The sequence below is a fragment of the Aythya fuligula genome, chromosome 19 (assembly GCF_009819795.1).
Source record: "Aythya fuligula isolate bAytFul2 chromosome 19, bAytFul2.pri, whole genome shotgun sequence".
Classification (NCBI taxonomy): Eukaryota; Metazoa; Chordata; class Aves; order Anseriformes; family Anatidae; genus Aythya; species Aythya fuligula.
In genome coordinates, this window is record NC_045577.1 from 2,537,295 (window position 1) to 2,561,651 (window position 24,357).

At 45.4% G+C, this 24,357-nt stretch overlaps 1 protein-coding gene across 1 annotated transcript; it reads left to right on the forward strand.

Annotated features, from left to right (window-relative positions):
- The first annotated feature begins 716 nt into the window (after positions 1-716).
- TRAF1 (TNF receptor associated factor 1) lies at positions 717-17,692 on the forward strand. The gene is made up of 11 exons (XM_032200468.1): positions 717-747; positions 2,455-2,676; positions 3,648-3,732; positions 7,219-7,317; positions 8,775-8,936; positions 12,063-12,134; positions 12,916-12,981; positions 13,517-13,954; positions 14,343-14,520; positions 15,124-15,272; positions 16,463-17,692. The coding sequence occupies exons 2-11, from the start codon at positions 2,468-2,470 to the stop codon at positions 16,679-16,681; spliced, it is 1,677 nt and encodes a 558-aa protein (XP_032056359.1). The 5' UTR covers positions 717-747; positions 2,455-2,467; the 3' UTR covers positions 16,682-17,692.
- The last annotated feature ends 6,665 nt before the right edge of the window (positions 17,693-24,357 follow it).

Below are 24,357 nucleotides of genomic sequence, written 5' to 3' on the forward strand. Positions count from 1 at the left end.
TTCCCAAATTTCTTTCACAGGGAAGAACTAAGAGATTTGCATCTGAAAGTCTCTTCTGACTGAATCATAGTCCATGCGGTTGCAGCATGTGATTTCGGTGTAAACTTGCCTTATCCTGATAGTGAAACTTCCTTTTGTAGAAATCTTCCCTGCGCTATGAGCATCTGAGAAGGATTTGCATACCTTGGTTAACTGGCTTTGCGTTAGCTTGTTACGAATATCAACTGCATTTGAGAATAGCTGGAGGGCAGAGGCACGGGGAGGATCCCCAGGAGGAAATTCAGGCACCCAGCTTTACTCAGAGCACTCGCATTTCCCCCGAGCAGAGCAGACGGAGGTGCTCGGGGTGCAGCTTTCACTCCAGCCCTGCACTCTCTGAGTTACAGGGCAGGTCGCGGTGTCACCCAGCCGCAACAGCACCGCTTTCAGGACCCACCACCACCACCACACCTAACGCACTCCATCTTTTAGCTGTCCTGAGGGGACTTTGATCCCTTGGGGCCTTTCCACGCTCACTCCCTCAGCCCCTCGCTGGGGACAGGCCCGGAGCTGCCCCCCCCACACACCCCGGGGCTCCCCGGGCCGCCTCCACGCCCGCTTCAGCCGCCCCCGGCGGGCAGGGCCCGGCCTCGCCACCGCCCCCACCGGGGCGGCCCGAGGCGCCTCACGCCGCTCCCCGCCCGGCCCCGCGGCTCTCCCCGCTGCGTGCCGAGGGGCCCGGCCCCGGCCCCGGCCCCGCGGGCTCAGGTAAGGGGAGCGGGAGGGAAGGAAGGAAGAAGGGAGGGCCCCGGCCCCGCCTCAGGCCGCCCCGGCCCCGCTGAGGGGACGCCCGCTGCCCCTCGGCATCCTCGGGCCTGGCGGGTGGAGTGGTGAGGAGGAGGAGGAGGAGGAGGAGGAGGAGGAAGGAGGAGGAGGCCGGCCCTGCAAAGCCTGTGGGTGGTTGGCAGCGTCCTCCTCTGTGCCTGCTGTCACCGGGTGCCCATCAGTTACGCCTGTAACAGAGCTTTATTAGCTAGCGGTGCAGTTTCTGTCACATTTAGCATTGCAGGCTTTCATTTTTTGGGTTCTTGAGAGGTTTGGCAGTGCTGTGTTTGTTGCTCGCCTCCCTTCTGAGTGCCTAGAGAGGCCAAGTGAATTGCCTGAACCAGAAAACAAAATGCTGTTCAAGGAAGTATTTAAAATCCTGGGGATGATGCCCTGTGTGCTGGGTGTCACAGTCACACCGCTGTCTCTGTGCCTTGCCTGGCCCAAAGGTCTGGCTGTTCGTCCCCACAGAGCAAACAGCTTACACGGGAGGTGTGGAAAGTGCCTGCATTGCTGCAGCGGTGAAGGGAAGGTGGGAGATGTCAGTCTGAGTCCCCTGACACAGGGGACGGAGCTGAATTTGGGTCTCCCATCGTTACGGTTTTCTCTACCAGGTGGCAGCTGCACTCACTTCCATCCCAGCCTCTCGCTGTGTGCTGGTGCAGTGCAGGGGGCTGCAGCATGTCCTGAGCGTGCCCCAGAAACACAGTGTGGACATGTAGGCAAAGGCAAGTCCTCTTAGGGCAACCTGGCACCCATGGGGCACAAACCTCAACAAGTCCAATCAACTTAAATATTGATTCCATTGCTTTCACTCTTGGTAGTGTTACTTTTAATAAAGTCAAAGTTGGTACTGAGATAAGTTATTTTGTGTCAGTACTGTCAAGGGAAAAAAAAAAAAAAAAAAGTCTTCCATTGATTCATGTTCCAAATGTGCCAGGCCCCTGGGTAAAAACCTGTCTTGAACTTTCCAAGCAACTGTGGAGACCACCAGAATCACTTCTGGTTGCATATCCAAAAGTATTCAACTGCACCCCTCTTGTTAACCAAAACCTGTGCTGAACATGCTTTATACCTTTTCATGTGTGGCTTTAGGTGTTTCTGGTTAGAGCACAGGTGTTAAACTTTTTGTGGACTTGAGATTTCCTTGTTTATTTTGCCACTAGTGTTAAGACTTAAGGAAAGTCATTAAAGACATATCAGTTGCTCAATTTCTGCGTCTATAAAGTAAAATCTCAAATTTTGGCTGCTGGAAATTGAATGTTGTTGGGGATTTACTCTACAGGAAATTCTTTTGTGTGTCATGGACAGATGGGATCAAGATGATGGGACTGTTTAGTTCATCTTTCTACAAACTGAAAAACTGTGGGAAGAAAACCCTGGACTTTTGTTTAATGTATTGTCCATTTTCATATTGTGTTTCAGGGAAATTTTAAATCTGTACAGTAATTTCCTGCTGGTACCTCGTCAAACCCCGCTGTGACATTTAGTCACGCATGTCAGCTACAGAGTCAATTAAACAGATCACTAGACTACTACACAGATTTGGAGCTGCTTTGAGGACTTTGATGCCTGATGTGTTCTCTCACATCAAAGTGAGCGTGTGTCTCCTCGTTTCAGCACCTTTTATTTTTTCCTCATCTTTGACAGTAGTTTACTTCAAATGGCTGAGAAATCAAGCAGAGGCCCGCAGGATGTCCCCAGCTCTTCTCCTGATGAAAATGAATTTCCTTTTGGATATCCTACTAACATCTGTGAAGATGCACCTGATCAGAAGTACCTGTGCAGCAACTGCAATAATATTCTGAAGAAAGCCCTGCAAACGCTCTGTGGGCATAGATACTGCTCAGCCTGCCTGTCGTGGATTGTACGGTAGGTCCTTGCTACAAAGGGTCACACTGCTGTGACCCGTTCTGTGGCTGCACTTACCCTGTGCAGTGCCACTGTGCTCAGTAGGTGAGAGTCTGTGGCTGCCTGGCCCACAGGTCTGAAGACACTGTACAGTCTGGAAGTACTTACCTCCAGGGAACACGGGGTGGTCTCTGCCTCCTTCCTTGTTTCCAGTGTGGATGTCTATGGGGTGGGAAAGGCTGGATTACAGAGTTTGAAAGGTGTCAGTTTTCCTGTGTGTAATTGCAACATAACAGTACTGATTTAACTTTGAACAATTAGTGCAAGGCTGACTTAATACTATCATAGGAGTTTACAGTCCTTTGGTAAGTGATGGGATGGGATTTTAATAAACATTATCTTAGAGTTTGAAATGTAATAACTCAGCTAGATCACTACATATTAAGGTGCTGTTGCCATTAATGACAAACAATGACAGCCATTATCCTGAAACCAGGAGCTAGGTGGGTATTTGTTATGATTAAATACGTGCTTCTGTCCTCCCTTTTCTTTCAAGAATTACACCTTGATTCAGAGCCTTTGGAAAAGTTCCTGTCTGCCCTACAGGTGGGAGGTGAAATTGCAGTACATGTCTGTGTATATGAGCTGACTTGAGCTTTGATGTTTTGGAAAACAGAAGCTGTCAAGATACGGTGACAGGGTTGCAGTCCTGGCTAAATAGGTTCCCAGCTTTATTGTTTTTCATGATCCAAGCTGCTGCTGCTTTGGTGAAATACAGATAAAATGTACGGGCCTGGTTCTGATCTCGAGGAATGGAATAGCAGGGGTTTTGTTTGTTTGTTTACCTCAGTGTGTTTAAAAATCGGCCCTTTAATGAACAAAGGTTATGGATTCTGAGTAGAAATTACTTCCACGTTTTAATTTATTTCAGTGTGTATACAAAGACATCCTAAACTACAGTTAACTAATTGATTGTTTATTCTTTTTGCCAGAAACAATAAAAATCCAATTTGCCAGAAGTGTAAAGAGGAGGATCCCAGTACTTTAAGTGAAGGAAGCCTATTGGCAGAAGAAAGGGTAAGTCGTAGTTACCAGTTCATTAATTTATCATTAATCACTGCCTGTAGTCAACATTAATCACTTCCTCTGTAGTCAACATTAAAATATAATTTAGGAGAGAATGTTAACTTGTGCTTCAGTCATTTGAGTTTCCCAAAGTTTTTGTTTTTAAAAGGTGTAATGGCATCCTTAGGACTTTTCAATTCTGTTCAGTTCTGCAGTGTAAAATTCCCCACTGTTCTGTATAATTAACCTTTATTGCCTTCCGTTAACCTGTGCTTTCCTACTTGTAATAATGTCTTAGCTGTTACTTACTATCCTTAGTAAGTATCGTAGTGGCTTTCCCACTTGGGGGTGGCAAGTTTCTCTGCACCCTTCAGACATGTTACCGAACTTTCAGGTTAGAGCTGTCTCTCAGAGAAGAAGCTGGAGTATAGGCTAACCAGCTGAATTGCCTGGAGAGTGCTTTGACAGCCGGGATATCTGGAGAAAAGAGTGGAAAACTTAGAGCTGAACATAATCATTGATAAAAATTATGCACTGGCTTGCATAATTTTAATCTGTAATGTAATGCTGCAGATCTCTTCTGCTGTTATGTGATTTTCCAGGCATGTCACTGCGCTATCCTTTATCCTGAATACAAACACAGGGCTCAGTACCAGCTCATCTTCTTCCTTCCTTTCCAATTCCGGGCAGGAATACCAAGAGATACACATTCTGTCTGAATTTGTTAGGAAAGAATGAAACCCAAGAGTCAGCTGGCAGTGAAGTAAAAGGCAAAATATAGTAACTGACTGCAGCAAAATAATGAATCTGCAGTTAACACTGAAGTCAGTAAAATCTCAGAAAAAATCCTCAATTCTGCAGTAAATTTCCCGGTAACAGAATTTCATGCACCATAGAACCACAGATAGATAGAGCTAAACCCTTATGAAATTCTTATTCTATGTCGACTGTTAATTTTTTATAACTTTCAGATTTCTCTGGTACAGGATTCTCCCTAAGTCTTTCGGGACTTTTTGCAAGATCTGTGGGTGGGTTACAGTAAACAGGGCCCCACTCTTGCAAACTGATCTGTCTGGGCAGATTCCTATGCCTGTTGAGAGTCCACATGAAGTCAGTCACCACAAAAGCACGAGGATCTGCCTGTACAGATCAATTTACAACAAATGATCCACGGTTTGTGAACAACATGAGTAATAAAGACTGTATAGCAGGTTTGTTCTTTGCTCCATATCTTATCCTGGTTAATCTCTGCTTTACCTTTACTGTGGTTTTGCTTAATGTTTATTCCCTATGCTATCTGTTTATATGTTTATATTTTAAATAAGATACTTACACAAGAGGAAATAAAAGGGCCTATCAAGAGGTGTATCTGCTTTATCTTATCCCATGATCTTCCATACCTTCCCTATCATATTCTTAATTTATGAACCGTTGGCATACTACATGTACTTCAAGCCTTGCCCTGGTGCTCTTCAGGATCAGTTGGTGTGCATCTGCCACTGAAGTCAGTCAGAGGAGTGGGGGGCATCCGCCTACAACTCTGCTCACACCCTATCTGCTGTCATTCATGAAGCTTGCTTAGGGGGCAATTCTCTACTCTGCACTGAGCTCAAACCCCTTTGTGGCTCTCCCTTCCTCGCTGTGTTAGAGCAGTGGAAGATCCTGGTTCAGACAGAACCAGGCGTCTGTGGTGTCCCACAACAGCCACCGGCAGCACCTGCACCAACATCTTCCTTTGAAATGGCTAAAACGAGAGGGAGACGTCCAACTGCAATACAGCAAATCAGAGAGAAATAGTTTCTGTTTCCTTTTGTTTGACCCAGAACACTTTACTGTCAGTGAGAGTCATCTCATTTACAGTACGAGGGTCTGACTCAGGCCCCTAACAAAGTTCCGTGCAAGCTTATGTTCCCAGATAGGAGGGCAAGAAGTTCTGTGGGTATTTCAAAGCAGTGACCTGTGCAGATAAAAGAAGAGAGGAGGATTTTCTGCCTTGTTTTTTAACAGAGCTGTGTCCAGAGTGATTTACCAACTCCAAGTGTGAAACAAAAAGCACAGGGAATGCACACAGCAGTAAGAAACCCTGGCACTGCTGGGACTGTCCCTGTAGTTAAATATATTTTAAAAGATCTATTTAGTAATGTCAGGAAATTCCTTGAGTTTTTTTCTTATGACATGGGGAAAAAAGCCACCATGTGCTTGATAACTTGAATTTCATTGATTTGATCATGAATTAGACTAGAATATTTTAGAGGCTGGGGCTGGTATGCTTTCACTAATTGCTGGCTTACTACATAATATCTTCCATACATGCAGATGGAGCCACACGTGTTTGTACAGCCTATTAGTTTTTTTTTTGTGTGTGTGTGGGGGGGGTGTGTGTGTGTTTTTTTTTTTTAATTTCTTATTTGTGGAGTTGTTTGTGATCTGTGTGCAGAAATTCTTCAGAGGTAGACTTTGTTTACAGGTTGAGAAGAGGAAAGGAGTTTCTATTAGACTCTGCATATATAAATTTATTTCCTTGTTACCATTCATAGAGCTGGTTGTGCTTCTTTTACATGATTTAATATGACGAATGTAGATGACTACAAACATTTGTGTCTAGATTAAAAGACAAACAGCAATGTTGATTCTGATAATTTTATTTGCTAACTTTTCTAACTCATTGTGTAGAATTTCAGTAACCTCACTGAAGTGTAGACATCATTTATAAATGTTTTTTCCCCCTTTATATGTAGAGACCCCCTCCCCGGCCCCCAATTCCTGACTTGCTCTTTGTTAGGTTACATAGGAAATCTGTTGTCCTCTTACTGTGCACTTACCACTGTCTTGTTCTTGTGTCACTGTACCTATTTTGATTGTGCAAGAGGTAATATTAAAAATGTGAAGTATTTTATCATTTGCTGAATAATTTCACAATTCTTCACAGCGTAAGAAAAAAAAAACAGCTAAGTAGTAAAAAATAAATAAATAATAAAAAATCTCACATGTGGTTTACATTTCTTTAGTACACAGTGCCATACTAAATGGAAACAGCCTGGTCTGAGAAATGTAGTCTCATTGCAGAACAGACTCAAGTCCTCTCTACAGCACTTTAGGAGGTGTTAATGACCCCAATAATGAAATGCATTCATTAGAGTCGCACATGGCAGCACCCTATAGTTAGGATCACATCAGCACATTCATTGCACGTGATGTATTTCAGGCTTCTGTGAAAAGGAACTTGAAATAAAAGCTATAGTTGGCCATGCATTTTTCAATAAATTTATAATGCATCAAATAATTTATTTTAGAATCATAACAAAGAAATTATAATTATTTGCCTCTACTAACATCAGAATACTTGCTAAATAGGAAAGTGTTATGGTAGTAGAGTAAATAAAACAAAAAAAAAGAAGGGATTTATCAAGATCTGAAGTCTCGATAATTCCTACCACAAAAATGCATGCTGGAGTACTTTCTGCCCAGTGATTTTTCCTTACTGTGTTTACTTTCCAGGCTTTTGGTGATGCTGCCATTAATAAAGAGATTTCTGAACTCAAAGTACACTGTGTGACCCCTGGATGCAGTTGGTCTGGTATTATGAAAAATTTTGAGGTACGTTTAAAGGCAATTTCTTTAAATTAAAATGTGTTTTTACTTGAATGTGGACAGAAGAAGAATGAAACTAGTTTCTCAGCAAACGCAGATTAGTGCAAATTCACAAGAATCAACAAAGATATCATGATTCATACCAACAGAGTATCTCAAAACATCTCATTACTTTAACAGAGCTTTGATCAAATCCAGAACATCCTGAATGATTGTGAAATTAATGTTGCTCAAATGTGTCAGCTATGGTTTTTTATTATATTTATTTTCTGTAGAGTTTACTTATTATTTAAATTCAAAGATGCTACAAGCAGTAGCATGAAAATACTTCAATTTCCAGGACATTGTTATGAGCAATATCTTCAGTATTTTTTTAAATAGAAATAATTTCATCCTGTGCATATGATTCCAATTGATTGAATGCATTCATCGTTCTTTTCAGGCAGATGTGAAATGCCCCAGATAAAAAATTTAGATGGACAGGGTTTGTGAATCCGACATGCAAAACAGAATCATGAAAAAATGCAGATAAATCTCATGATGCTAAAGCAGCTTTATTTTGGACCACTGCTGTAGGAACAGGGTGCCTTTCTGTATTTATAACAGGGAGTCTGCCATGTACCATGGATGCCTGTGAATGCAATAAGCATCTGAGGTGCTGCTGCCTTTTCTTGTCTTCGCTAATTTTGCACGAGTTTTCTATTTGAGTGCATTCCTCTTTAAGGAAAAAAAGTCTGCCCAGTTTTCTCAGCTTCATAGTTTTGAAAACTGGAGCCCCTCTCAGCACGAATACATGGCAAAATGAATTTGAAAGTTGAGCGTGTGATTGAAATTGGCATGTCTGAGCCAGTTCTGTAGGGGACAGCCATCTCCCTCTAAAGACAAAATCAGTTGTGACACAGTGCCAAATATTCAGTAGAAGAGGCCAGAATAAATATTTTATGTTGGAATACTGTGTTTTTAAGAATGAAAGTGAGCCTGTTGGATGTAGTCATGAAAGAAGATGCTGACAGTTTTCTTGTTGAGATGAGAAGATGCAAATAATGAAAAGTTTTAGAAGTTATTTAAAATATAGATGAGAGTTGTATCCTAACTGTTGCATAGGTGTCAGATGACCATTCTTTTATGCTACATAGAAATGTCAGCAGGCTAACCACATTCATCCTGTCAGTCAGAGCAGTTCCAGAGAGAGCTCATGTTTGAATCTATCAAAAGTTTTTTTTAATTTATTATTATTATTATTATTATTATTATTATTATTATTATTATTATATATTTTTTAAAGTTACAAATTATCAAAAAAGCCCCAGTAAAGATGGTGGATTTTTCAACACTAATCTTGGTAATGCTATAGAGTGGGACTTTACCCGAGCTTAGAAGAAATGTAAAGCAAAGCTGGCAGAATGCAAGCTATTTATGTTTCTCCACAGTTAACATTTTGGTTTGCAACTTTTAACTTCCAGGAGCATCAGAGTTTATGTGAATATGCTTTAATCCCTTGTCACACTGGCTGTGGACACATGGTAATGAGAAAGAATCTTGCAGATCATTTGGAAGACGGATGTGTCAATAATGTGACAGTGTGTCAGAAGTGCAAGCGGAGCCTATCCAGTAGTGAATACCAAGTGAGAACATTTATTTGTTTCAAATAATGGTTTTATATTAATGGCTTAAATAATCTATCATGATATTTTTCATCCTGATTTCATGAATGCTGCTGCATGTAGAGAAAATTTAATTCTTTTGAGTTTGCTATTTTTTCCATGTATGTATTCAAGCGAAAAATGATGTGTATTTGATAGTCTGCTTGTGATGTTACAGCAGGGAGGGGGAAATACCTGTGTGCTCAGCCAGGGCTCGGGTAGTCGCCATTTTAGCTCCAGTGTCAAAGTGTGTCTCCCAGTATGAGGTAGATATGATAAAGAACCACAGACAGTTACAGGGAAGAGATCTTGAAAAGAGTCTTGTTTTTTTATTCAAATTAAAATTGCCTTTTTCTTTTTTTTCCTTTCATCAGATAGTATTTCTATTAGGTATTATGAAAGCAGGGCAACAACCTGCATTGGTACTTGCAGATTTTAAGTGACTTCGTGTGCTCATTTTAACATTTTTAAAGATGCTCTTCATTTTTCCCCAGTTTTTGAAGGTGCAAAGCGGTACAAGTTCTGGGGGTGGTCTGAGGGCATCAAAGGAGCTAACAGAAACTGCTCTGTGTTGCCGAAGGAGGAAATGGTATGGTGGGGCAGGTGAAAGGTGTTAGAAAATTAGCTGCTATACAAAGAGATTGCCAAAGATACAGCATCAGTGGCACGTTTCTCAGCCTCATGGTGGAAGTGCAGCACCTTCTGTTTAGGGCATTTTGTGCTTTAAAAACTCCTGGGACAAAGCAATAGCAGGTTGAACAAGAGAGACCCACCCTTGCTAACACCACTACATGCGTTTCAGTTTGAAACCTCTGAAAGCTTTCTCATCCCAGCCCCACCTAGCTCGTGACCCCGTGGGCTCTCGTCTGGGAAGGTGTTGCTGGGACAGCACTCTTCTGGGGTAGAGCAGGATGAATGCTGAGCCCTCCAGATAATGCGAAGAGAATAGTTGCCAGTCCTGGAGTTTTGCCCTGGAGTGAGGGCATAGTGATGTTAAGACCTACATAGCAGGAGCGTTGTGAGTGTCTCAGAAGTGTAGCCTGATGTGAATAGCAGTGGGTGGCTTTATGTGCCATAACTGTCACAGATGTAAGCCTTTCCAAATACTGGGCCATGAGATACACCCAACATATGGGGGTAGCAGTCCTTCATGGAGTACGAAGAAGGCACTCGTTCTAAAACAAGCTTAAGAAGCTTTTGCATGCGCTCTTCATATCTCAGCAACTCTTGTGGAGAGAGAAGAGTATCTGGACCCAGGCACATTTTACCAGTGGTAAATCCAGTGTCTGTTTCAGAGACTGCAGATACCAGGAGGTGGCAACACTTAATCCCTTGCAACCTTCTGAAAGTGCAACCTTCTGAAACTTGAGCTGTGAGTCTGTTCCTTGAGCACCTTTCTTTTTCTTGAGCTCTGTGGTGCTGCAGATCTACCTCAGCAAGCTTCATTTTCCTGAAGTGACAAACTGTTTTCCTCCTCCTCATTCTGGTTAGCTATCTTACTAATTTTTAGTTAAGAAGCTTGGCAGGGGATTTGCCTTGAAATGTTGATCTTCCACTGCCTGCCTTAGCTAACATTCATAAAACTGGAATTCCACTGGTTACGTGATCTGCCTTATTAAATTTATAGTTATGTGGCATATGAATTTTGCTTGTTTGTGTGTATATCCCCAGTCCTCCGGGAAGTTTGGGGCACTGCTCTCACTCTCTCCACCTTAGCTAATCAGTTGTTGGTCTCATGGCTTTTGTAGTCCCATATTTTAAACAAACTTCCCGCCAGCCTCTCTCCCCTTCAGGAAGTCGGGGATCTGAAGGAGTAAAAGAGCAGCAAGTAAGGAGTAAAGACACACGCTGTGCAATGCCTAAGATACAGAGTATGCAAAAATAAATTAAAGAGTGGAAAAAAGACCTGTCTATTTCTGGGGATCAAAAGAGAAACCTCCGGACTCTTTGCAGAGGAAGGACTTGAGGGCTGCCGAAATGGCTTTATCAACAAAAAATTCCAGACTATAGGAAATGTACTGGCATGCAAAGGCATTTATAAAGATTAAAGGTAACCCCCTTGTGTAGTTTGGGTTGAAAGCTGACAGTTGCTGTGTTAAATACACAAGTTACAGTTGTAGTTTGAACCAATGGCAGGAGGATTACTTTCCCCTCCTTGAAGCCAGGAAAGGCAGGAAGTCTCATGTTAGCACTAATGCATTTTGCATTACTACATCATGATGGAAAATTTGGATCCCTGCCTTCAAAATGTTAATAAGCAGAACCTGAGAAGGGTCTGCACACTGAGCGAACTATGTGAAGCCAATGGAAGTTGAGTTTGTGTTTGGTTTTCCCATGTATTTGCTTTCTGTTCCATAATCCACCTGCATGCCACTGGGTGTACATATGTGTGAACATACACATGCGTGTGTGATTGTACATGCTATGGTTTGAACTGGGCAAGACTTGTACGTTGCCAATCTTGTATCAGATTTCCCAGGATGACCTTGGAAGGCATCTGTAAGTAATTTCCGAGAACTCAGGGCCTCATAAGTAACAGATCACACGTTGTGCTTTCATTTAATGGGTGTTGCATCTGGAGATGTGTCACTGAACATACCTGCTGAGCTGAGCTGCCTGATCAGATGAGAAGCTGAGCTTAAGAAACCACTGAATCCGTCCCCTGTGCAACCAACTCCTTGCAGAGGGGACAACAGCACCCACTTTTAACAGATGTGCTTAAGTCCCACGTTTCTGAAGGTTATTCTGCCTGAAAAGAAGCCTGAAAACACTGCAGTTTATGGAGCAGTGAGGTCAAGAGTGGTCACTGTCTGGACAGGGGTGCAGGGTTTTGTACCATGTGTTGCAGAGCTCGTAGTGCTCCTATGGAAGTTACTCTCCTTTCTTTTTCTCTTCTTTAAATCCACACCTTCCAGGAAGGAAGCAAGAAACTTCTTGCAAACTCTTCCATAGCACAGAATTTCTTGTAGAAAAGCCCCTCTGACCTTCATTTTCTGTGAAATGGGAGTAGCATTCCCAAACAGAAGCAACGTTTCAAAGACTCCTAAGTAAAGATGCTCAGCGATTTTAATAATGTGCTCAATTCCTTTCTTCTTGTTTTAATGACAGAAACATTCCTGTGAAGGCAGTTTATGTAGGGAACAGAAACGTGTGCAAACAGAAACATCATCAAAGGAAAAGGTAGGTAAAAGATGAGTGAAAACAGTACAACTTTATTTCAATTCATGGAAGTATCACTTGTTCATGTAGATTAATTGATCATCTGAGAACATCTTCAGACATGGCAGTTATATCTGGATGCTTTTTACATCCCAGCATAGCTCTCATGTATAGCTTCTCTTTTCTGCCCCCACAGTTACCTCACTAAATTAATCTGCCAAAGCCAGGGAAGTGTTTGTTTCCTTTCAAGTATTCAGGAAGACCCATTTGACTGAAAGAAGCATATGCTGTATAACAGTGTATTTAAAGACAGGTGCTTTTGGTTGTGAAAGGAACTAAATTCTTGTGCCAGCCAGAGCTTTTGGTCCAATAGATCTGTTCATTCCCAGGGCCTGCTGCAAGACGCAGCTCTTCTGTGCTTTCTCTAAGAGCAGGAAGAGTGTTAAAGTGGCTGTGTGCACGGCTGTGGTGGGACACCTTGCTTATTGCCATATTATTTATGGGAAGTTGTTACTAGGGGATCACTGTGGCTTGCTAAACTCTGTTACATCAGTATGTTAGAAAGGCACTTAACTGCCAGATTGCCTCCAAGAAACTTCCAATCCACCACACTCTTGGTTGATTTATCAATGAGTTTTCAGAACTGGTCAGACAGACACTGTAAGCTGTGGCAATGCCTTGACTTGAATTAACCTGATTTATACATGTAGCTGCCGAGGATGGGGCTGAGGTGTTTGTAGGTAGATAAAAGAATTGAAATTGGTATTTGATTATTTTCTTGCCTTTTTTTTTTTTTCAACAGAACCACTCTACAGTCTTGATCAACAAGGATGGATGTCGATTTTCTGAAGTTGGCTGCTCATTTAGGGTAAGTAAAACCGCTGCCTTCAGGAAGGTTTGTTCTCTGGCCTGTACAGTGCACTGACTTCAGATAAAAATGGATGTTTATTACAATTCTGCTGGGTTATCAGATGTGCCGTTCCACTCTGTTTTGGATGTTAAGAGGTAACACCTCTTAAATCAGTAATAGGTCTTCTCTGAATTTTAGTTTGCAGCTGCTGCCTTGCCTGATCTTCTGTGGACAGTGTACATATTAAATACTGGCTTATTTGAGAATCTTGCCGGTAATCTGCCTGGTATCCTGTTTAATACATAAATCGTAGACAACTGTTTTCTTTTTATGTAACACGAACACACGTATGAACACGTACCCTAAACTGATCATTAGGAGGCTTGTTGGTTTTCCACTCTCCATGTCTCTGAAGAGAGTCTGCTGCTCTGTAGCTGGGCCTGTATCTTGCAGTCCTCCCATCCCTGTCTCTCCCAAGAAGCTAGAGGGAACATGGCTTGATTTGGCCAGTTGTGGTAGCTGTGTAGAGAGTATTAATCATGTCTTCTTACAGGGAAGCAAAGAGAAGATGAAGGAGCATGAAAAAACTGCAGTTGGGGCCCACATGCTGCTTCTGCTGCAGCACATAAAGCAACTGAAGGCAAGCTTGTGCACTGTTTCCAAAGCTGCAAATGGTTTCATCCCGCCATCACAGCTGAATGTGAATGTTACAGAAAAAAGCATCCCTGATCTGCAGATCCCAGGCAGTCTGGAAATCAATGGGGATCTGGAAGTAGACTGTTTTCCTGGATCTTCTGTTCCTGAAGATGATTCCATTCTGCAACACCTTGTGAGGGAGAAAGTGATCTCTGAGCTAGAAAATAAGCTACATGTGTTTGAGAATATTGTGTCAGTGCTCAATAAGGAAGTGGAAACCTCTAACTTGGAAATCACAGCCTTTCGGAGACAGAGTGAACTTGATCAAAATATAATACGGGGCCTTGAACTGAAGGTAAATATTTATGATAAACATTACCTGTGTGCTTGCTGTGTAGATGACATACTTAACACGTGTCAGAGAGAGATGATGTAGAGACGGGGATAGAAATGAGCACAGGAATTGAAGCTGTGAAGTGTTAAGTTTTAGACACATCTACAAGATCCTTTTCTTGTTTTGGATAAATTTTCAAATGGAGATCTCTAATATTTTTTTTTATCTAAATTTGTGTTTAGGCAGTTCTTTCTCTGGCTATTCCTGAGAGTTGTGAATGTTAACAATTTGCCAAAAGAACTCAGAGGAGACCCTTCAGAAAATGAGGACATCTGCACAATTCTGCTGCTTTTACAGCACATCAGCCTGGGCAGTGGGGTTAATTGAGAACTGTGTGTTTTTTTTCTAGATTGCAGAGTTGCACCGGTGCCTGAACCAGAAGGACGCAGGCCTCAGCAATCTTCATAAGAGTCTTCTGTTCTCTGAGCAAGCGTCCTATGATGGGGTCTTTCTGTGGAAAATAACAGACGTTGGCCGGAAGTTACAGGACTCTGTGACGGGAAGAACAGTCAGTTTGTACTCACCAGGTAGAACACGACCTATACGTGTGTTAGCAAAGCTCGGTCCTGTAGAAAACCCACTGATTTCTCTAGAATGATGCTCCTTTCTCCTCATGGGCAGGAAGTGCTTTAAAATAACTCCAGGGAGCTATTAAGGAGAGCTCCTAAGATGCTGTTTGTATGAAGACCTCATGCTCTCCTGCTTGGTATTCAGGGCGGCTGTGATGTACTCTGCCACAGAGCTGTGTTCTGTTCTGGGCTTTCATTTTGCAATTTGCCCTCCGCTGCAGCTACTTGCAGTGACATCTGCTGGATCTCTGTTGTCTAATCCACAGCCTTGGTGCCTGATGGTACTGAATGGTCTTCTGCTGCAGTTACCTCCCGTGTGAGAAGTAATTTGGTTAGGTAAATTATCCTTCTGTGGCTAATACCAGAGAATTTTCACCAAGGTATGGGTCATTTAAAGGATTCCAGCCACTGGATTTTCATTGCTTATTAGCTGCACTGATTTGTATGTTTTCCTCATCTCTGTAATACCAAAACATGACAAATCTTTTTGCATATGCTAAAACAGTCATTTTGTCTTATTTTCAGAGGAGGTTTTTACTATTGAAGAGTTCTTTTTTTCAGCTTTCTACACTGCAAAGTATGGCTACAAGGTTTGTCTGCGGATTTATCTGAATGGGGATGGGACAGGAAAAGGAACCCATGTGTCGCTGTTCTTTGTTGTTATGAAAGGAGACTATGATGCTCTGCTCCCTTGGCCTTTCAGACACAAGGTAAGAAGGGCAACTTTTTCATATCTGATCCTAGCATAAACCCACTACTTCCCCCAGTGAACTCAAGAGACCTTTTTCTCTTGACTTCAGTGGAAGTTGGAGTTTTTTCCCATTTTCTTCTCTGATGGCTTATAAACCGCACTTTAATTTTGAGTGGTAATTTGGCACTGAATGGAGCGATTTGCGCTCAAGGAAAGCTGCTCCTACTGAGATTCAATACTTGCCTTGAAGGATTTTCAAACACCAGAATACTGAAATAACTGCACTTTCAAGGCTATTGTATCCCAACCTGTGTCCACCTGGGATAAACCAGGAGACACAATGTTTCCTGGCTCTTGCTATACATATATAATATCAATTTATAAGAAAATTGTCATTTGCTGCTGAAACACAGGTGTTACAAATGTGAGGTTAGAGTTACACTTATAAATGTGCTGTAGATGTCTTACCTTAGCCTGATCTTTTCTTTCTTTTGTTTTCTTTTTTTTTTTCCTTCTCATTTTCTCAGTGGAATCTGATAAGGGCAACAATGGTTAGAGAGACAGTGGAAATATGCACAGGGTTCTGATCTCTTCTAGCATTTACCTTTGTATGGTAATAATTCTGGAAGCCTTTCATATAAATAGCCTTCCTACCATCTAGCAGTTAAAAAAATAGAAATCAAAGTTCTCAATCCTCATTGTATTAAAAAAGTATTATATGAATTTTACATTTCCAACTAAAGAACAGCGAATTAATAAAAGTGGTAATTAAATGTTGAGAGCCTATACTAATATTTAGGTTGTCTTCTACATATTTGCATACAAACAACAGAGCTGTTTCTTTTGATTCCAAACAACAGCACTGGAATTAATGTAATGACTGGAACCAAACCTGGGGTTGTTTAAATTGTCAGGAGAGAGAGAGAAAAAAAGTATTTGCATTGTAGAATTCTCTACCAGGAAATAATTACTTACTTTATTTCATTTTATTTTATGGATGGTAAAGTTTTAAATATTTAATTTGGGAACTGTTACAATCTCCCTTGTTCCCATTAATTGGCCTTGTAGCTTGTGAAACATTCATTATAGTTTGCACTTAATTATCAATAGAACATCCAGCTGTTTTTGCAGCATTGTGTGTTTGTCTCTAATATTTTCTGGTTCGTTTTTAAGTTCAATAACTCATCATTGCTGCATTCTGTTTTTCAGGTTACATTTATGCTGCTTGACCAAAATAATAGGGAACATATTATTGATGCATTTCGCCCAGACTTGACTTCTGCTTCATTTCAGAGACCAGTGAATGATATGAATGTTGCAAGTGGCTGTCCCATGTTCCTCCCTTTGACCAAATTGCAGTCACCTAAGTATGCCTATGTGAAAGAAGACACACTTTTCCTTAAATGCATTATAGAAACAAATTCCTAAATCTTGAAATATGGGTGTCAGGTAAATTGACCACTGAAATTCATTAGTTTACGAGAAAAAAAAACAAACAAACATCAGCTTGAGACATAGTGTTAGTTTTCATGTGCACTCAAAATCCAGAGTCTGAGCCCGTGCTGCATTGAATTAATTCAGATCAACTGGATCTGCCCGCTAGCGACAGTTACTGCTGAGCATGCTGAGTGCTTTGCCCAGTGCCACATGGAGTGTGCTATTGCAAATGAGAACTGTGATTATTTCACAAAACAGCTGATACTCCTGCCTTAGATGTAGATTGCAGTCGCACCCCTGCAGATTCACATGTGGACAGAGGGGCTGCTCCTTCCCACGCCTGCCCAGGTGTGGGTGTCACTCTGGCAGAGAGCGCAGCCCAAGCTCCCATCTGGCAGCCTTGGCTTGAGAGGTTGCAGGGTTGCAAGAGATGAGGCTGAGCTTTCCACATCCTCCAGTAGCACCGAGGCATGTGGCTCCCTTTTCCAGGAGCTTCCATGCACCTCTCAGCTGCCCTGGCTGCAGCTCTGGGGTGGAATTTCGGCTGTTCCCTGCCAGGGACAAGGGCTGATTCCTTCCCCTGAGGCTCCGTATGGGTGTCTTTGTGCTTTTTGGTAACCTTGAAAGCAGTGAGTTGTGGATAGCATTTGTAGCTTGAAATCCTTCTACTGGACAAATTATTTCTTGCTATTTATTTTAGTCCTATATTTATGTGCTCTGTAAAAAAAAAAAATGCACTGTTGCATCAGCAGTGTGACCAGATGACACTGTGCCTGGGGGAAATCACCTCTACTGTTTCTGAAAGGAGTAGTTTGACTTTTCACTTCAAATGTGGAGCTCTGAGGGTTAACCCCAGGGGAGTCCAGAGCTGCTGAGTCAAGCAGTGGTAAGGACCCTTCAGTAGCTTTGTTTTAAAGTGTGCAGTCCCTTCTGAAACTGCAAGGCAAGTGATTTATTAGGAAGCACTGATCTTTTTCCTGCTTATTTATCTTTCCGTGTATCTACTAGAAATGTTTTTATCCTTTTTTTTTTTTTTTTTTTTTTTTTTCAAATAGAGGCAAGGAACGAATAGAGACTATTTTTACAATCAATTCAAGCTTGCAAATGTATGAAGTTCAAATGCTAAACCTTATCCTCCAAAACAGCAAGCGCCATGCTCTTTATTCCCTGCTTAACAACTGATTGGCAGGATCACTGGAGTCAGGTTTTGGTGCAGCAGTTTCTGAACTCCCAGCAGACTCATGCCAGCAGCACAGCTTGCTCGTCCAGGACTGCAAGGCATTCTCCAGGGCTGGTGGGACTGTAGTGCACAAACCCAAGGCCTGATCTTGCAGACAGAGGCAAGTGTGTATTTATGAGTGAAGGGCTTTTATGCAACCATATTCATTTTTCCTCTGCAGTATTCCCCAGGTCTCACTTGAGAACTCAAAACTGAGAGACAATATTGTGCCCACTGCATGAGAAGGGAAAGGAGAAACCGTTTGTCCACTGCTATTTTGCAAACCATGGAAACAGCAGCTGTCTGGTAGAGCTGGTGAAATGTCATGTGCTATAACTAACCTCCAGCCTGACTGCTGACTTACCAACAGATTTTTCAATCTCTCATTTCTATCTCGGCAGCATCCTTTTAAATAATTAGTTGTGATGAAGTATCAGATTTCAGAAAACAAAAAAAAAAATCATAAACAAATGTCTGTCAAAGGTTGTTTGGGAAGGAACTGGACGTTCTTTGCCCCCCCTGTAGTTTTTTTTCTCTTCCATGTTTGAAATGTTCTGTCAGGCACAGAAAGATATTTTTCCAGTTACGTGCCAGACCCTCTAACCACACTGGAGTAATATGCCTAAAAATATTACGCTTTTCATAGCTGTGCAATTTTGACAAGTGCTGTATTTATTACAATCATTCATATTTTCTTAACATTTTATTTATTTCCTAAATAAAGCTTGCTAACGTAAAAAAGGCTTATGTATTATTTTAGCTGTGAAATTGGGAATTGGCTCCGAAAACCCGGAGGTATGATGACAGCAGCTTGCTGCAGGAACAGCTGAGCCACGCTGCAAACCTCCCTCACTCCTGCAGTAGCACCAGGCAGGTTTATTTGCACAGCACGGGGCCAGCTGTGCTGCTGCTGCCCGGTGACCCGGTGACAACCAGCCCTGCTCTGCAGACCCCAGGATGCCAACAGACCACTGAGAGGCACAGCGATGAAGTGGCTCGCCTGCAGTCCTGTAGGGAATCTGTGGAAACTTTGGGAATAAACCCTAAAGTCTCTGCTCTGGAAGTTGGTGTGTTTGTATGGAAGGAGTGGCACCCAGCAGATGGGCTTCTGACTTGCTGGAAAATTGAACAAAAGGTTGTGAGGACCTCCAGGAGGGAGCTGTGTCTTCAGCATTGACCCATTTAAGTGCTACTCCTCCCCAGGAAAGGAGATGGCTCAGACAAATCCCCAGCATCGCCCCAGCCATGCAGAGAGGGGCCGGGAGGCTGCTGCCCCCCTCCTGCCTGTCCAGCCCTTGCCCAGCACGGCTCAAGGCCTCCAGCATCGCCCCCATCCCCGGCTGGAGCAGGGCCCTGAGCAGAGCTGGATCTGTCACGGGGAGGTGCACGAGTGGCACCATCAGCCCCGCTGCTCTCAGAGCCTCTGCACCCAGAGCAGAGCAGAGGGAGGAGGCCGCTGATCTCCAGATCGCTGCAGATTAAGATAGTGGCCGCTCTGCCTCGTTGCCAGGAGAGTGGGAGCTGCTCCATACCTGGGGGAGCTTTCCTCAGCCCTCGCTGCCTCTCCCGTGGGGATTCACTTGGTGGGGGGGCGGCTGCCTCTGTGCTCCGCTCCCACTGGTTTTGTGAAAAGCTTCCCCGCAGAGCGGTTATCACCCGAAAGTAGTCAGGAGGGTTTTCCTCGGGTGTGACAGACAGAGGGGGGAAACGGTGAAACCGTGGGTGGCTGAGAGCTGGGGAAAGAGAAAGTGCGTGGGAGAGGAGACAGCACGTGTGTGCGGGACAGAAGGCAGCACATGTGTGCAGGAGAGGAGCTGTGCTTGCAGGGAGGAATTAAAAATGTGCGTGCACGTGCAGGTGGAGGGCTGCAGCCTCCCGAGGGACCCAAAGCCTCCATGCCTTTGCCTAGCCTGATCCTACCATTAACAGCTCCACTGATTTTGTTCAAATCCTGCAAGCAGCCAGTATTTCACTGACTGTGGGGCCCCCGGTGCCACTCCAGCCAGGAGATCAGAGCCAACGGGAGCAGTGCAGGAAGGCAGAGGCCTCCCAGCTGGCCGGACAAATACCCTGGGGAAAGGGCAGGATGCTCCGGGGCCCATCCCAGCGCAGCACAGCCCGGAGCCAGCTCTGGGGATGGTGCAGGCCTGGGTGGCAAAGGCCTGTGAGGGCAGGGAGCCAGTGCCTGGTGCCACTTGGTGCTGTGCAGCGTCCTGCGGACACGACACAGACGAAGCTTTGCTCGTTTGCAGCAGGTAGGAGCCAGCCTTGCAGGAGGCAGAGGCAAGCTGAGCTGTGAGAGCGGCACGTTTATTGCACTGTGTGCACACAGCCACCAGTACACCCAGGTCTTCACTCCTTTTCATGTTGTCCCTGGAATAAAATGGGCTTTTGTCTCTCTCTTTTTTTTTTTTTTCTTTTTTTGGGGGGTGGGAGTGGTATTTTCTGAGCTGAGTTCAGGAACTGCAGACGTGTACATAACATATCTGTGTCAAAATTATGTAACGGCTCCATTAATATAAACCTTGCACAGCTGTAAGAACACTTACAAGCCCTTCACGTCTTATGCAATTGCATGGAAGCACGCAAAGAAAGTTAAGCCGAAAAAAAAGGATACGGATTAAATTCATGCTAAATAAACAATAAAAAGACATGAAACCCGACGCCTAAATGCTCTTCCTTTTAAAGGCACAGCTGGCATAAAGCAGCTGAACGTCGGATTTAGCTACCCTCCTTCTAATTACAACCATACCTTTGTTTCAGCGTGCCCTTTGGTAGATCGCTTTGCTCGGAGAGGGCTCAAGCGAGCACCGACTCCCCCTGCGCCGCAGCGCGCGAAGCACGGCCGAGCATTACCGTGTCCGTGTGGAATGCGCCGAGCTGCGGCGCCTTCCAAGCACGGGGCTCCGCGGCAGGCTCTGGCGTTCCTGGAACAGCCTCCGGTCCTCAGCTCCAGGAACAGCCTCCAGTCCTCAGCTCCGAGGCCGTCAGCCACGCGGCCTTCTCGATAAGGAAGCGGATTCCCCGTTCTGGGACAGCAACTGGAATGGGAGAAATATCAGGAGTTTGCTAATCCCACGGATTGCTCCTGCTGGGCAAATTGTCAGCTGATTTTTTTGGTCCTCAAATGATGAAAAAAAAAAAGAGAGTTCTAATGAGCTAAATTAGGATGGTTTGCTCCATGATTAATGGTAAGGCTGGCAGTGTAGTAGTGCTTGTGTAGCTGTGAGGGTCTAAAATAACCAAGGACAAGGTTTGTAGGGAAAGATATTATTTTTTGAATAAACTAATACCAAAAAATATATTATAATAATTAAAAAGACACGCTTTAGCCCTTCTTCAGGACAGAAGCAGAACTTGCAACCTCACACATGGCTGCTTCAAGCTTACTTAGCTTGATTGTGTTGGCCAAGGAGATATTTTGGAGCAAAGGCAGCGGAGACCTGGGGAGTAGAGGGAAGTGTTGGCCAAGGCTAATCAAGTCAATAGCCTCAAATTATGTTTTTTGTGGCTACTTCTATTTAGCATGAATGTGCAGTATTTTATCAGCTGAACCTCCAGATGGAAACGGCACCTGGGAATTGTTTTGGGGAGCGAACGAGAGCCAGGCTGGGTCTTGAGGTCTCCGTGTGCTGCAGCCCCGCGCTGCTCGGCTGCAGGAGGCTCCTGGGCAGCTGCAGGCAGCGCACGTCATTTCTGCAGATCCTATCTCAAAATCAGGCCCGGAGTTCATAGGCAGCTTCGTGTTTGGGTTTCCATTCAATATTCCTCGGCTTCGGTTTCCAAGACTACAAGCCAACATACAACCCCTCCTCCCACTCCTGTTTTCAAAGAAAGAAAAACACTGTGAAAAGAAGCCACCCGATTTCTGGGCAGTTTTCAAAGCGCCCTTGGAAGAAAGGCAGAGCTGGGAGCTGGGAGCTGGGAGCTGGGAGCTGCTCGCCCTGTGCTGCCCCTGTAAACTCCCAGCTGGGATGTGGCTGCAGGAGCCCTTCGGCCCCGGGGGTTTCACCCAAGTGCCTTCCCTGCCTTTGGAAGCGCGGGGTACGATGAAAGAGTTCTGGGGACAAAACGAGGGAGGGGGGGGAGTAATTAACCACCAAGGCTTAATTCAAACCACTCTGCAAATGCTGTTTTTGTTTGGAGATCCAATGGCAGGGAAGGAGCCGCAGCGACCTGCCGTGGCGTGAGCCCGGCTCGTCCGAGGGAGGCGGAGGGCTGCTGGGGCTCTGCGTGAGCCCGGGCTGCGCTCCCACCTCGGGGCCTCCATTTCTGCAATTTTGCTCCCAGAATGGCCCCGGCCCGCTGCTGCTGCTGCTGCTTTGCCTTAACCAGCGCCTTCCTCACCTGCACAGCAGCTCAGCATCCGCTGGGGTTGGCGTGCCCCGGTGCTGAGGGCTCTGCAGCTGGGCTGTGAGGGTGGCACAGAAATGTGTCAGGTCCCTCTGCAGTGGAGTGGGTCCAGCATCGTCCCACCAAGGTCCCCACAGCCCCAACGGTGCAAAAGCGGCCGCTCAGCTGTGTCCAAGCCCTGAATTGGGCTCGATGGGGACAGCACAGAAGAGGGCCCCATGGAGAAACCAGGAGAGATGCCCACATGTGGCTGGATTGGTGTTTGGAAATAGAGCATCCACCTCAGGTTCCTCTTTTATTCCCATTCTTTGGGACTTTTGTTCCCAGGCAATGTTAACGTGCTCTTTCCACTGGCAGGCCCTGGGCTTGGGGTGCCCTCTCCCAGGATGAAGGGAGCTGCTGCATGCTGGAGGGGGCTCGGTGACATTGTCCCCACTTATTAACGGGGTGAGTGGGATCCAGGGCTTGATGCAGCTGTCACACCGCCCGCATTTCCAGGACGCTGTGAGCATAAACCACGATGGTTGAGGAGCTCATGAGAGGATCCCTGCCCGAGCACCACCAGGAGAGCGGCTGGCAGCACGGCACTGCCCCCCTGTCCCACCCCAGCCACTTTTGATCCAAACCAGCCCCAGGCACTGCCGGGAGGTGAGCAGCGGTGTTTGTCCGTGAGCAGGGTTATGGTGCAGGAGTTATTTTAATCCTGCCGTGACTCACGGCGAGCACACCATGACTCACCGCGGAGTTTGGTCGTTGGGCTGTTCTGAAGATGCGTCAGGTTCCCTGTGAAGGCACAGGATGGTGTTTCATGCAGGGAGAATGAGCTGCCAGTTTTTTTGGCTGCCTAAAGCTCTGCAAACATGGGCCCAGCCTTGGGCAATTGGGAGTAGGCACGGCATGGCATGGCACAGCACGGCATGGCACGGCACAGCACGGCACAGCACGGCCGGCACGGCACAGCACATGGTGCCGCGTGGTTCCTGGCCCCCAGGAGGACAATCCAGGACTATTCAGACTATTTCTGCATTTCTCGGGAAACCCTGAGCAGGGTCCCAGGTGCACTGCAGAGGTCGCGTTAGCCACTGCACCCATGTCCAGGAGCTTTAAAACGAACGTGGGCTTCATCTTGCCCCACGCTCTGACATTGCTCACTGCCTGGGCACTTGGGGGCCTGCAGCGCTGCAGGCAGGATATTTACTTGGGAGACAACACGGGTTTACTGCTCAAACTTTGGAAATCAGCCACCAGCACTCCTGCAGTGCCCCACATGTGGCAGAACCCCTCAGGTTCGCACAGGCGGTGCTGCCTGCCTGCTGGGCCATGTGCTCGCAGCGCGATGCTGTTGGTTTGTGGGGAAGTTTGAGCTGCAGAAAACCAGCTCTAAGATGACAGAATTGTGCAGAGACCTTCAGGAGGCATCTTAGCACCGTGTGTGACGCGTAGGGGAGCAGCTCATGTGCGGGGGGAGCTTTTGGCAGGTGTGCAATGAGCCCCGGCGTGGGGAAGCCGCCCTGCGGCACTGCGCGGAGCTCATTGATTACAGCAATAAAATTCGGATCCACTCCGCTCGCGCTTGGCTCCGACCCTAAATCGGGAATCAGCTTCTCTGCTGTCTGAGCAGGCCTGAAAACATTTCTGTTTTGGCAGCGCTCTCCGGCAAATAGCAAATCCTTCAGCCTCCTTCTTGGCACCGGCCGAAGCATTTTTGCAGTGATGGATTTTCTCTGCTGAGATTCAGAGAAAAGCGACCCCCGGTTCCGGGAATCCCGGCAGCACGGGTCGTTCCCTGGCGCGGGCAGAGCAGCGCGGGGGGCACCCCTGGCCACCCCTTGCCCGGGGGGCTTTGGGGGTGCCCCAGGGCCCCCCAGGCGGGTGGGTGCCAGCAAGAGGGGCCCCGGTTAGGGGCAGGGGGAGTGGGGACACGGGGGGGTGGCACCTGTGTGGGGCAGCTGCAGGCACCCCACGGGCTGTGCGTGCACTGGGGGGGCTGCCTGCAGCGGGGGGGCGCCGTGCCATGCTATAGTGTGCCGTGCTATAGTGTGCCGTGCTATAGTGTGCCGTGCTATAGTGTGCCGTGCTATATAGTGTGCTGTGC

Bases quoted from the DNA above. Each gene is read 5' to 3' on its own strand.
- TRAF1 (XM_032200468.1), top strand. From the start codon at position 2,468: ATGGCTGAGAAATCAAGCAGAGGCCCGCAGGATGTCCCCAGCTCTTCT. The intron at 3,733-7,218 runs GTAAGTCGTAGT...TTTACTTTCCAG, and splicing joins GCCTATTGGCAGAAGAAAGG to GCTTTTGGTGATGCTGCCAT. The intron at 8,937-12,062 runs GTGAGAACATTT...TTTTAATGACAG, and splicing joins TATCCAGTAGTGAATACCAA to AAACATTCCTGTGAAGGCAG.